This window comes from Squalius cephalus (genome assembly GCF_949319135.1).
Source record: "Squalius cephalus genome assembly, chromosome: 15".
NCBI classification, from domain to species: domain Eukaryota; kingdom Metazoa; phylum Chordata; class Actinopteri; order Cypriniformes; family Leuciscidae; genus Squalius; species Squalius cephalus.
The window spans coordinates 16,039,386-16,051,782 of NC_137136.1; the positions used below are offsets into that span (position 1 = coordinate 16,039,386).

The 12,397-nt window shown below is 37.0% G+C and overlaps 1 protein-coding gene across 7 annotated transcripts in view; it reads left to right on the top strand.

The window, feature by feature from the left end:
* Positions 1–8,688, top strand: part of l3mbtl1b (L3MBTL histone methyl-lysine binding protein 1b) — a 28,308-nt gene extending 19,620 nt beyond the window's left edge. For 5 of the 7 annotated variants that reach the window (XM_079894289.1, XM_079894287.1, XM_079894288.1 and 2 more), the window contains exons 3-21: positions 55–244; positions 347–557; positions 643–757; positions 850–901; positions 1,520–1,614; positions 1,796–1,900; positions 2,013–2,148; positions 2,587–2,678; positions 2,789–2,940; positions 3,020–3,096; positions 3,469–3,554; positions 3,982–4,092; positions 4,220–4,334; positions 4,425–4,524; positions 4,603–4,839; positions 4,929–4,990; positions 5,887–6,032; positions 6,135–6,197; positions 7,147–8,688. In XM_079894289.1, coding sequence (XP_079750415.1) covers positions 55–244; positions 347–557; positions 643–757; positions 850–901; positions 1,520–1,614; positions 1,796–1,900; positions 2,013–2,148; positions 2,587–2,678; positions 2,789–2,940; positions 3,020–3,096; positions 3,469–3,554; positions 3,982–4,092; positions 4,220–4,334; positions 4,425–4,524; positions 4,603–4,839; positions 4,929–4,990; positions 5,887–6,032; positions 6,135–6,197; positions 7,147–7,275 — 2,274 coding nt within the window. In that variant the 3' untranslated portion in view covers positions 7,276–8,688. The remainder of the gene's footprint in view (positions 1–54; positions 245–346; positions 558–642; positions 758–849; positions 902–1,519; positions 1,615–1,795; positions 1,901–2,012; positions 2,149–2,586; positions 2,679–2,788; positions 2,941–3,019; positions 3,097–3,468; positions 3,555–3,981; positions 4,093–4,219; positions 4,335–4,424; positions 4,525–4,602; positions 4,840–4,928; positions 4,991–5,886; positions 6,033–6,134; positions 6,198–7,146) is intronic. The other 2 variants (XM_079894292.1, XM_079894291.1) reach the window with 2 other exon arrangements.
* The last annotated feature ends 3,709 nt before the right edge of the window (positions 8,689–12,397 follow it).

The window sequence follows — 12,397 nt, forward strand, 5'->3', positions numbered from 1 at the left end:
TTGGACTATTCTGAATGTGCTGATGAAAAATCTCAAAATCTGTTCATTTTTTAGTTTCGGATGACTGAATTTGGCACCCTGGAGATTGTCACAGAGGCAGAGCCCAAAGTTAAAGAGGCGGAGCTTACAGGTCCACAACCTCAAACTACAAGCACCAACAACAGTAATTCCCCTGAGCAAAACAAAACTTCAAATCAGACTGCAAAGCCCCAGTTGAATACAGACCATCAGACAAATACTGTGGGTGAGTACATGCAACACATATTTCTACCAAATAGAGGAATGGTTTGCTCTTTAATTCATTTTTGAGGACTCAATTTCGCTCGTTTTTTTTTTTTTTTTCCAGTTTCCACTGACCCCCACAGGCAGGCCGGGGGCATCAACACTAGGAGCCCCAGCACTGTGGATAGCCCCAGCGTGAGTACAGTGCCCAATGTGATTGTTCCCATCACTGAGGCCACTGCAAACTGCAGGTCCTGTGGTCACTCTGGTTCACAGGAGTCTTTCCTACAGGGCAAATTTTGCAGTGCTCCTTGTGTGCAGCCTACCAGTGGCAGGTACTTTTCAGGTGTTTTTGGCACTTACACAGATCTGCCAGTTGCACTGTTTATGGTGAATTTATAAGTTCTTTTGTGTGTGCAGGTCAACCCCAGCTGAGGCATTCGAAGGAGAGCGTTTAGGTAAACGTGTGAGAAAGAAGAAGAAGATGTTTATGGAATCTGGAGATGAAGAGGAGGACAACATAGAGGAGGAAGAGGTAACACACACAAATCTCACAGAAAAGAGCATATTTTCAACAGGGATGAACTACTGCATTGATCAGTGTTTATTTTTTTTCTCTTTTTTCAGGAGAAGGTTAAATCCTCGAAGGGAAGACGAGCGGCTAAAGTTGCTAGACTAGGTTGGTCATTTTCATTTAGCTAACACACACACACACGGAAATATAAACTCTGGCCAGACAGTATCTCATGCTTTATGTCTAGGGATTCACAATAAATTGGTGCCATATCAGTTATCATCTGATATCAGGGATTTTTTATTTTTTTATTTTAGGATATTGGATATATATCATCTGAAATTTAATTGTGCATGCTCAATTCCCATTTTTTTTAATTAAGGTTACAAATTTTAATTTAAATGACCTTTGCTGTCTTACAATCACATAATTAACTCAAGTTATTTAAAAAAAAAAATCAAATGAATTATGTAATAACACTGTTAAATGTAAATAGTATAGTCATATTCATATTTGTATTCATACTATACATTATAATGTTGTGATGCTTAAATTCACTGGTTACATTTAAAATGATTGACTGATTTGAGTTTTAGTCCTATTTTATTTTGGATCAGTGTTGGCAAAATATTTTTTAAATTGGTGCATCCCAACTTGAGTCTTTTAGCAGGTTGTACAGATTGTGTCATGTATATTTTCAGTCAGTTTCAGACTCATCCTTTCCATGTATTATAAACACGCTTTTTTAAGCCATCTAAAGTGCCTGTGATGCTGTTTCCATAGTGACAGCACCTCCTGTTAAGAAGAAAACCTGGAGTTGGTCAGCTTATCTGGAGGAAGAGAGAGCCATTGCTGCTCCTTTGAAACTTTTTAAGGAGGTGAGAAACACAGCATATATAACTTATATTTCTGTCTTGATCTTGATTAGGATGGTAAGTTTGATGTCAGTTCAGTTTTGTCATTAGAAAAAAGTGTTACTTGAAAAAAAATTGAGAGATTTTTTAAAAGCATGACATCAATGAAATTCAATAATTTTGTTTTTGTGTGTTTGCAATACAGCACCAGTCTGTTCCGCAGAGTAGGAATGGATTTAAAGTTGGCATGAAGTTAGAGGGACTGGACCCCTGTCACCCTGCTCTCTTCTGTGTTTTGACTGTTGCAGAGGTAACCAGGGTCAAATGTTTCTGTGATGTTACTTGATGTCTGATTATTAGGAGCACAGAACTAAATATAGTTTTTAGGTTGCGCTTATAGTAAGGTATTTTCTCTGTTCCAGGTGCAAGGTTACAGGATTCGACTTCACTTTGATGGTTACCCTGAGTGCTATGACTTCTGGGTAAATGCTGACTCATGGGATGTGAAGCCGCCAGGCTGGTGTGAGAAAACCGGCCTCAAGCTATTGCTTCCAAAAGGTGCTTAATGTACTAATAAAGATGTACTGTAAAAAAAAACAAAAAAAACAACTGTTGGCAAGGATCAACCATGCAAAACGCTACTTTTATTTTCTGTAACATGGTAGATCTGTTTTATAGATGTTTCTTTATGTGTTAAAACTACGTAAACTCAATATTCACTCTGAACTGTGTGATGACAAACTGGTCTACTAGCTGTTATTCTGATATTCAACATAGATGTAATAGTATTGTAATTACAAGTATTGTAATTTATTTATAAATAATAAATATAATTAAATATAATATTAGATAATTTAATCATTTATTTAATAAAGCATGGTTATGTTAGCATAGTTGTCATGTTGTTTAAAAAAGTTTTTTGTGGACACTCTTAGTTGCTGCATATGCTGCTAGTAAAATGTATTGCATATGCTGTTCTTTACTATGATTTAACAGGTTGCAGAGATGGAGATTTTAACTGGAACACATATGTAAAGAACTGTAGGGGTCAACTGGCCCCCAAACATCTCTTCAAGAGTCTTAATACAGTATGTCATTTCATAAGCACACACTTCAAGATAATAAGAGATATCTCAATAGTTTCTGTTCCAGGAGATCATGCTTTCTTCTTTAACCGTGTGTTATCTGCCCTATTTAGTCAGTCACACCGTCAGGATTCCGTGCTGGGATGAAGCTGGAAGCCGTTGACAGGAAGAACCCGTCACTCATCTGCGTAGCAACCATTGCTGCTGCTGTCGACAACCGGCTCCTCATTCACTTTGACAACTGGGACGATACATATGATTATTGGTAAGATCGTGAGCAGAATACTGGCCATATGAGTGTCCCCATGTGCATGTGGTTGTAAATGCATTCTGTTTGTTCTCAGGTGTGACGCCAGCAGTCCGTACATTCATCCAGTCGGGTACTGTGAGGAGGTGGAGTTAACACTCACCACACCTGCAGGTCAGACTCCCTTTAATAATTTTCTCTGTTAACTTAACTCTCTTATATGTAGCTTTTATGTGTCATTGTACTAAAGTCAAAATAAATTATCTGGAAAATATTTACAATTTACGATGTATCTAACATCTTCTATTCAATTACATTTATAAGTATAGCACTTTTTATTAAAAAAACAACAAAGAAAACACGAACAAACTAGACATTTTGTATGTTTTTTTCCCTCTCAAATTTACCACGGACCCCATAGCACCCCCTGGACCCCAGTTTGAAAGCCCCAGAATTAGTTTTCTTCTTCTTTTCTTTTTTAACAAGCTCTAATGTGCATGAAAAGTTGTTTTAAAGTTATTGGAAGTCTATTTATGTCTTTCTTAGAGTATAAGCACCCAAAGAGTTTTTCTTGGGAAAAGTACCTTGAAGAAACTGGAACCCAAGCTGCACCAGCTAGAGCCTTTAAACAGGTACAGTTTAAATCATTGCAATGAACCTTGAGAGGTGTAGGTAAATCATTTACTATAATTTATAATTGGTAAAATGTAATTTGAAAGGTCCTAGTAGTTGGTGTGGTGCAAAAGTGCAGAGTCAGCCTGAACAACATAGAAATAAAATTTACAAAGAATAAAACACATTTGATCTGGTTCAAAGTAGTGGGCAGTTTGATGAAAAAATACACCAGAATTAATTCAATGATAATATAAAAGACATATGTTCTGTTTTATACATATTTTGTGTTTAAACAACTTAATTTAATCTTCTACACAATTCAAATGTATTAGTATAGCTCTCTTCATAATAAATATAAACAAATAGCAAACAAGCTAAAGGTGACAGTGGTGAGAAACACTCCCTAAAAGGATATTAATTACATATTGATCCTTGGCCATCCAGAGACCACCACATGGCTTCCAAGTTGGGATGAAGCTAGAGGCAGTGGACAAACGTAATGCCGTACTCATCCGTGTCTCCACCATCTCTGATACAGAAGACCACAGAGTCAAGGTTTACACACAAATATATCCGTTTTATCTAATTAACTCTAATTAGAAGCTGACATGGACATACAATATTTAATATGCTTGTACAGCTAGTATATCTTCACTAAATCTTTGTGTTTACATATATATAGATCCATTTTGATGGCTGGAGTGACGAGTATGATTATTGGCTAGATGCCGATAGCCCTGAACTGCACCCAGTAGGCTGGTGTCAGAAAACAGGTCATCCTCTACAACACCCCAACGGTAACATACTGTCCGATACACAAATATAAAGTATTTCAGCACATGGCCACACCAGACTCATAATCTAACTCGTAATGGTAATATTATCAGGTCCCAGAGATTCTCCAGTCCCCCCAGGACAAGGCTGCCCAACCCAAGGATGCAACGGAGTCGGACACATTCGAGGACCTCGGTATGGGACACATTACACGTAAGTTATACATATGTTGTTACAAACACAACTCATAATGCGCATTCAAATGCAAACGAGTCTCTCTCCTGTTGTTAGGGCGGTGAGTTGTCCATACTCAGATCTGAATTTGAATAAAGACGGGTTGGTTCCAGACAGACTGAGCGGGGAGAGGCCAGTCACGCTCAGTGGACCCCCGCGCCACCGCCGTGCTGAAACACTCACTCAGACGCAGCCTCCCACACCCACACCCACACCCAGCGCCAGCACCCCGGACCCCCCTGACACCACCACAGACACCTGTCCACAAGCTCGGGCAGTGCGTGAGCACATTGTGTGAGTGTCAGCAGTGATGCACAGTTTAACTTTTCTCTTTCACACACACACGCTCACGCTCACTTTTTATCTCTTTCTCATTCCTTCAGGTCTGGCAGCGCACCTAAATGTGTCAAGCCACCCCAGGTGAAGCAGGAAGGTGATGGGAAAGGTATAGATCCTTCAGATATTGTGATTTTTTTGGCTTAATTTGCTTTTTTTGTGGATAATCCATAACCTCTGAGAATTTTGTACATGGGTCAATGAAGCGATGCTTGGTTTTTTGCCTGGATGTGTAATAATAATAAAAAAATGAATAGATATAATGACTTCAATACACTTCATCTATGAAGTGCATATTTTTAAGTTCTGAATTAAAATGAGTTTGATATTTTTGGGAGAAATAAAGTAAAACATATAACATAATGAAGGAAAAAAAAGCTTTATTATTATTTTTTTTAATTCAAGACTTATTTAATAAGTAATTTGACAGTCAATAATTGTTATTTCTTAGAACACAAAAAAATATCTTAACAAAACTGCTTTACTCACTTTTGTCCACCAAATCAAAGCCATGACAACTAACATGACCAGAAAATGATATCAGAAATGCATGCTGTCATGACTGTCATGGTCAATAAGGTAATTTGACCTTTTATAACAAGACAAGCTTAGTTCATTTTATGTAAAATTACATGTTTTGTGAAATATTTATGATTTAATAATTCATGATATTTATATAAAAAACAAACAAAAAAACGTTTTGCCTCGAAATTATACTTTTTACTTACTATTTTTTTGTGAAAATAATGATTAAGATGTATAGACTCACATGTATTCAGGGTGTAAGAAAATTTTTATACATTTACTGATGGTTATACTACATTTTATACTAAATTTCAACCATATAAGAAGCTACCTGAATACAAAAAGCACATTTCTAAGAACTTGGCAGCTGTATTTTTAACTAGTAACCTTTTCTTTATCTTGGACACTCTTATTTGCCAATGACTGACATATGAGAACGTTTGCAAGGCATGTCATGAATAAATTCTATTTGTGTTGTAGATTCTCTTCAGCAGTTCCTGCATGAGTCTGTGTTTTGTGGATGGGAGCCACCAAGGTTTCAGCTGTGTTGGGAAAAGCATGGCAAACTGCTGCCTGAAGCTTTGGGCCTCACCGCCAAGAGAGTGGCAAAGTGGAACACTGAAGAGGTGGCATTTGATAATTCTAGAAAAGTTCATTTGTGCTTTAAAAGAAGTCTTCTAAACGTATTTATTTTTATTGCATCTTATTTGACAATGTTGTTCTTTCAGGTTTCAAGTTTTGTGCGAGGCCTGCCTGGCTGCAGAGAGCATGCTGCCACCTTCAGGAAGGAGGTAAATAACTAAAACATCAACTTTACTTGTGAATATTAACGTAACGTACCTTCCCTATATACACTACCATTCAAAAGTTTGGGGTCGGATTTTTTCCAATGTTTTTGAAAGAAGTCTCTTATACTTAACAAGGCTGCATTTATTTGTTCAAAAATACAGTAATATTGTACAAATATTATTACAATTTAAAATAACTGTATTTTTATGTATGTATTAAAATGTAATTTATTCCTGTGCTGGCAAAGCTGAATTTTCTGCAACCATTACTCCAGCAGGGTTCGTATGGTCATGAAAAACCTGGAAAAGTATTTAAAAATAGCAATTTCGTGGCCTGAAAAGTCATGGAACTTTTTTTCCCCACAAATATCTGTATTATAGAATATATGCTTAATCAGTGCCTGAATTTCGAGAGGAGTAAATTAATACACACAGAATATCAGATCAAATCAGTAATTTGAAAAGAGTGTGAGTGATTCAGTGGTTCCAAGTCTTCTCTCCCTCTCCCTCGCTCTTATATATGGCTTTACAGCAACACATTGCGTCTGAAAAAACTTTCATTTTTATATTTATTCTGTTGTATTTATTTGTGCTACTGCACAATGTATTTGTTCTTATTTTACTGATGGTTAGTAAAAATCAAGATTCCTTGTGCTGTGTGTAAGCTATATTGCAGAACAAAATTACCTCATTGTAAAAGCACTATACATAGAGTGAGCAAACAATTAGTTGAGATAATTGTAATAAACAAAATGTCTAAAAAATCCCCATAAGAGTCATCCAAGGGGGAATTCCCCCCTATTTTCCAAAATGAAATTCATGGCCTGGTTTAATTGATAATGTTGGTTGAACAAATTACAATAAGCATTCGGGTATTCAGTCACTAATCTGTGAGTATTTTTGTTCTCAGACTAAGTGAATATGTTTTTTTCCCCATTCTTTTTTCCTACAGCAAATTGATGGCGAGGCCTTCCTCCTCCTTACTCAGTCAGACATTGTAAAGATTCTGAGCATCAAGCTCGGCCCCGCTCTCAAGATTTATAACTCTATCCTCATGCTGAAGAGCGCAGATGAAGAGTAGACACCTCATAGCAACTGCTGCTCCATCAAACAACATGTTTGAAAGTTGCTCTTGTCTCCACCGATGTGTCCAGCGGACTGACAAATGCTCAATCATTGGTCTCATTTTTGATTGACGGACATTGAAAATCAGCCGATCCAACAAACTGTATGTGATCAGAAAAATCACATCTCTTAAGGCTGATAAATATTTGATGTCTCCCCTTCCAACCCTGCACTCGCTCTAAATTAGGTCTGACATTCTCTTTTGAAATAGATCATTTGATTCATATTAGACTCTTGGAGGGGTGAGTACACTATACTGAGGCACCTTAAAATGGACTGTTTCATTGTTGATATTTATGCTTTTACAGTTGCTAAAATTACTGCTAATTGCATTTGGTGCCAGAGCACGATTGAAAGGCATGATGGTGGAGCTTTTACTTGAAATGTAATTTAGTTTTTTTTTTAATGCAAAAAGACCTTTGTTTGTAATTGAACACACATCCAAAATAATCCAAATGATCCTGTTTGAGACCACTAGAGGGCAGCAGGATTCTTTGTGTGTGTGTGTGTGTGTGTGTGTGTGTGTGTGTGTGTGTGTGTGTGTGTGTGAGAGAGAGAGAGAGAGAGAGAGAGAGAGAAAGACTTTTGCAAGCGTGTTTGTGAGAGAAAAATGTATAAATGTGTGCTTGCATCTAATGTCAGGGAATTCTTGCTCTGGGCAAATCTGGAATTGAATGTCTCACGTTTGTATTTACTTCAGATGAAATGTGTGATCTTGTAAAATGCATTTGTAAATTGAAGAAATTGTACATTTGTTGAAGTGAATTGGACAGTGTGACTGACTCACTAGACACTGAAAATAGAATTAGAAATGAGCGGGTGTGTTTGAGTGTGTATTTTAAGCTTCTGAGACCCTGACATTTTGCCTTGTACAAGCATTCCTGAGTACTAAGACATTTTGTTCTGTCATTCACCGAGCAAAAGCTTTTTGTACATCCGTGACCTTCTGTATAATACAGCTGTAATTCTCAGCTCTGCTGCAACTGATTTTACTCAGCCATGTTGGAATCACTACACTTTCATGCATTGGTTTGGCTTTTGCAGTGCTTCTCAAAGTGCATATGCAGGTTCTTCTTATAGCATTAGGTCAGGATAATAGATCCAGGGTTGAAACTGGAGAAGCTGAAGACTCGGAAAATGGTTGTACAAAAGCTAAAATACTAAATAAAATAGATATTAGTCTGTAGATTATTGACTAGATTACAAGTAGGCATTTGGATGGTGATGGAAAATCAAGATTTAAGGAAATCCTAATCACAGTGGTTTGCGTCAAGGATGAGTTTGTATCAGATTTTGATTGTTTTCTTTGGTGTGTGTGTGTGTGTGTGTGTGTGTGTATGTTTGCAGATTAAATGTCTCTCTAAGCAGACTGTTTATGTGTGACAGATTGTGAGTTTCAGTCCCGAATGGATGAATGAACAGAGCGAAGGACAATAAATAAGGATTTCAAACAGAACTCTTTTGTTTATTTTTTGTTTTCATTCATAATGATCTTAATGGTATAATGCCCTTTTCACAAGATGTAAAATAAATCTTTGATGTATGAGTGTGTATGTGAAGTTTTAGCTCAAAATACCCCACAGATATGTTTATATAGCATGTTAAAATTGTCACTTTTTGAGAGTGAGCAAAAACGCACCTTTTTTGTGTCTGTCCCTTTAAATGCAAATGAGCTGCTGCTCCCAGCACAGTGGGCGGAGCTTCAACAACTTGTGTCCTTTTACCTCACACAGACATGCACTGAAAATTTCTAAACTTTAAGCCTTTTATGTTCAAACCGGAGTCATTCAATGACGGAGAGACTCCAGAAGAAGTGACAACATGTAGAAGCAACAGGACATTTCTGAATGGTTAGTTGAAGAATTTATGCAGCTGATGTGGAGTGATCTTCTAGTCATTGATTAGCATATTCTGTCATAATAATCTATAAATCGCGTTCCCGGGGCCAGGGTTTATACAAATTTTAGGGTTGGTGATGTCACTAACCCGAGAGGAATGTCGTGTAGTCCCTACCAGCTGTTTGTTGTAGTCCTTAAAAAACTATTTCTTTAAAAGCAAATATCTTCTTTTGCTTTGAACTTTGAGCGTTGGAACTTTGCAGATGTTGTTTATGCTCAAACAGCAACATTACACACTAACTAAAGTTAGAAAAGTGAAATCATAATCAACCACCCCTTTAATGGTTGCATAAAACTGAAATTTAAATTCATGCTTATAAACAGAGGCTCAAGCATGGAGTTACTTTTGTGTCTTTTTTATGCAATTATGCATATCGGGTTTGAGAACAAAAATAATTAAGATTGTAATAAAAATAAAATAAAAAGATTGCAAATAAAAAGTCTTCTTAAAGCTGTTTTAAATTTTTTTTACAAAAATAGAAACTGCACTGAATAAAGTTCCTTTTTCTTTATGCAGTTCCCACACTTTTTATTACGCACCCATATATATTCTGCTCTGTTCTGCTGTATTTGTTTGCAGGTCTAAAACTTTTGTTTATTTAGCATAGTATCAATTATTTTTGTAATCAAAAAGCTTGTTTTTTTAATAATACAATATCATTATATACAATTACAATATTATTACATTTGTTTTCAGACTGAAACTGAAAACGCCAAAGTAACTGGCCACTTCATAACCTAAAGAATCTTGCATACTTAACTTTCATGATGGCCCACAGTTATCTGGTCATAAAACTATGAATACATATTTAAATAACTAAATATAATACAAAAAGAGTCTGAGTAAGTGAGAAAAAAAACCTTGAATTTGGGCCTAGACTCCCTATAGACTCTAAGAATAGGTTATTCTGCCCACCGTGGGACCCAAAGGGCTTGCCCACATGTTCCCATGACCCTCTAACCACAGTATCTCTCTCGCTCGCTCACTCCCACGTCACTGGCCGGTTTAAAGTAAATGCGCCTCCCCTCACGCTCATGATGCGCGCGTTTGCTAAGGCAGGAGACTGATGGATTTGCACGTCTTCATCGACATGGTTATTAGACTCGTTGCAAGGCGCGCGCTCTCACGTCATTGAAGCAATTAAAACGGACCATAGCCAATCATGTGTTTCCAGTGGAGAAGCAACTGAGGTGAGTTTAAGTGGTACTAACTTCAGGTGCTGATGTCCCGACTTGATATAGCTCAACGTTCACGATGAGTATGAAACAGTGTGTTCTGAAACAGACATGCTACACGTACTGCGTTGTACTGCTTGGATACATCATTTTGAAGACACACCCATAAAGTTTGTTACCTTAAAGGTGAAGTGTTTTACAGGAAAACGATAAATAAGCCATTTTCATGTTGATTTCCCTGCAAAAGTGTAAATGTTGTGGCGCTATTGTAAGATTATACTGTTTGAGAATCTAATCAGCCCAATTCTAGCAACTGTGGCCCAACCAATGGCATGTGTTTGGGGCGGGACTATCTGTATGTCTGACCAATGGAAGACAAACTCCACCTTTATTTAAATTTTTTACAAAACGAAGGCCACTTTAAAGTCACCATGATATCTAAATTGACTTTTCTTATTTATTTTATTCAAAATTTCATTATTTATTGTAAATGATTTATCCATGCACATATTTTCTTTTTATTCACGTGCCCTCGTAATCTTTCATCAAAATGACTTTCCCTCCCTCTTGCAAAGACATCTCTTCTCTGATGAAGTTTACTGGCGTGAGGGCAGTTCTGTTGCACTTTATTCCAATTTAAATGGTTAAAATCAAGTCCTGCCCTACATTTTTTCTTGTTCATTCAGATTTACATTCGTCATAGGTATTGTGCCATTTTTTAGTTTTAGATTAACATATTTTTAGAGTTTACACTGAAAAAAGACGTTTTGTGACAGGTACTTCACCACTTCTCATTCATTGGTATTCACAAACAGTATACGGAGCCCTCTCTCTGCTTTCTAATCGCTCTTGCGGTACGTGATACACTGATCGGTCTGCGCAGCGCCGCTTCAAGTCAAACACACTAATTACTGTAGATATGCAAGGTTGTAATGTGATTGGTTGTCAAGGCACATGTGACCAAGTTAAAGCTGGTATCTCCCAATAGAGTGGTGCAGGTATGACGTCACTTTGTAGGCCAACCGGCAGTTAGCATCACACTGGTTCCCTTGACAAAAACCCAATAGGATTTTCCAACAGTCTTTTGGATTATCGCCAAAAACAAGCTCTGTGATCAACAAAAGTTTATGATACTTGCATATTTTGTCCATCAAGATAATTATCACAGTTGAACACAACTTTTTTGAAGCCTAAATGCAGTCGCCAGAAGTAAAAAGCTAAAGGTAGACTATAAACGAACTACATCACGGTCCTACAAATTCAACGTCACCATCACTAAGCTCCCGACAACTCTCTCAGTTTTTATCTTAAAACATTTCCCCAGAACGTTTGAGTTAGAATAGTTTGCAAGAGCACAATTATAACCATAACGATTCTGTAATAGCCAACCTGTACGGCGTGATGACTTTTAATGTCCCAGACAGCCTCTGTAGTTCCAGTTAGCCACTTATTAGCAACCGCCTTTTTCAAGACACATAACAGCTTAAAAAAAGTGTCTTGAGCTTGTGTTCCCCACAGACCTTATTTCAGCTATTTAACCAAAACCCCATTCAAAAAACCCATTGACTGGAAGTGCTAAAATGCTAACTCGCTTGCGTGTTTTGCCCTACAAAGTGATCATACCTGCACCACTCTATAATAAGACCTGTCACACAAAAAAAACACATACACACACATTTGCAGTATGTTTTTAATTTATGATTTGAAACAGACTGTGAAAGTCTCTTAAAGTAATGTTAATTACTGACCTTATCTTACTGTCTGAGGGAACCTATATGACGAGTTAGGCCTCTGGTTGACCACAAATGAACCTTATATCAATGAGCTTAGTGGAAAAGAAAAATGTAAAATATTGTATCTTAAAAAATATGTTTATAAATGCTATTGTCAAAATTCCTATTGTTAAACTGCATGACTAGATGTGCTGGTGGTAGTAAAAACAACCTTCTTCTTAAGAAATCGTTTCCATCGGTTCCACATCCTGATAGCTAAAATGTGCTACCC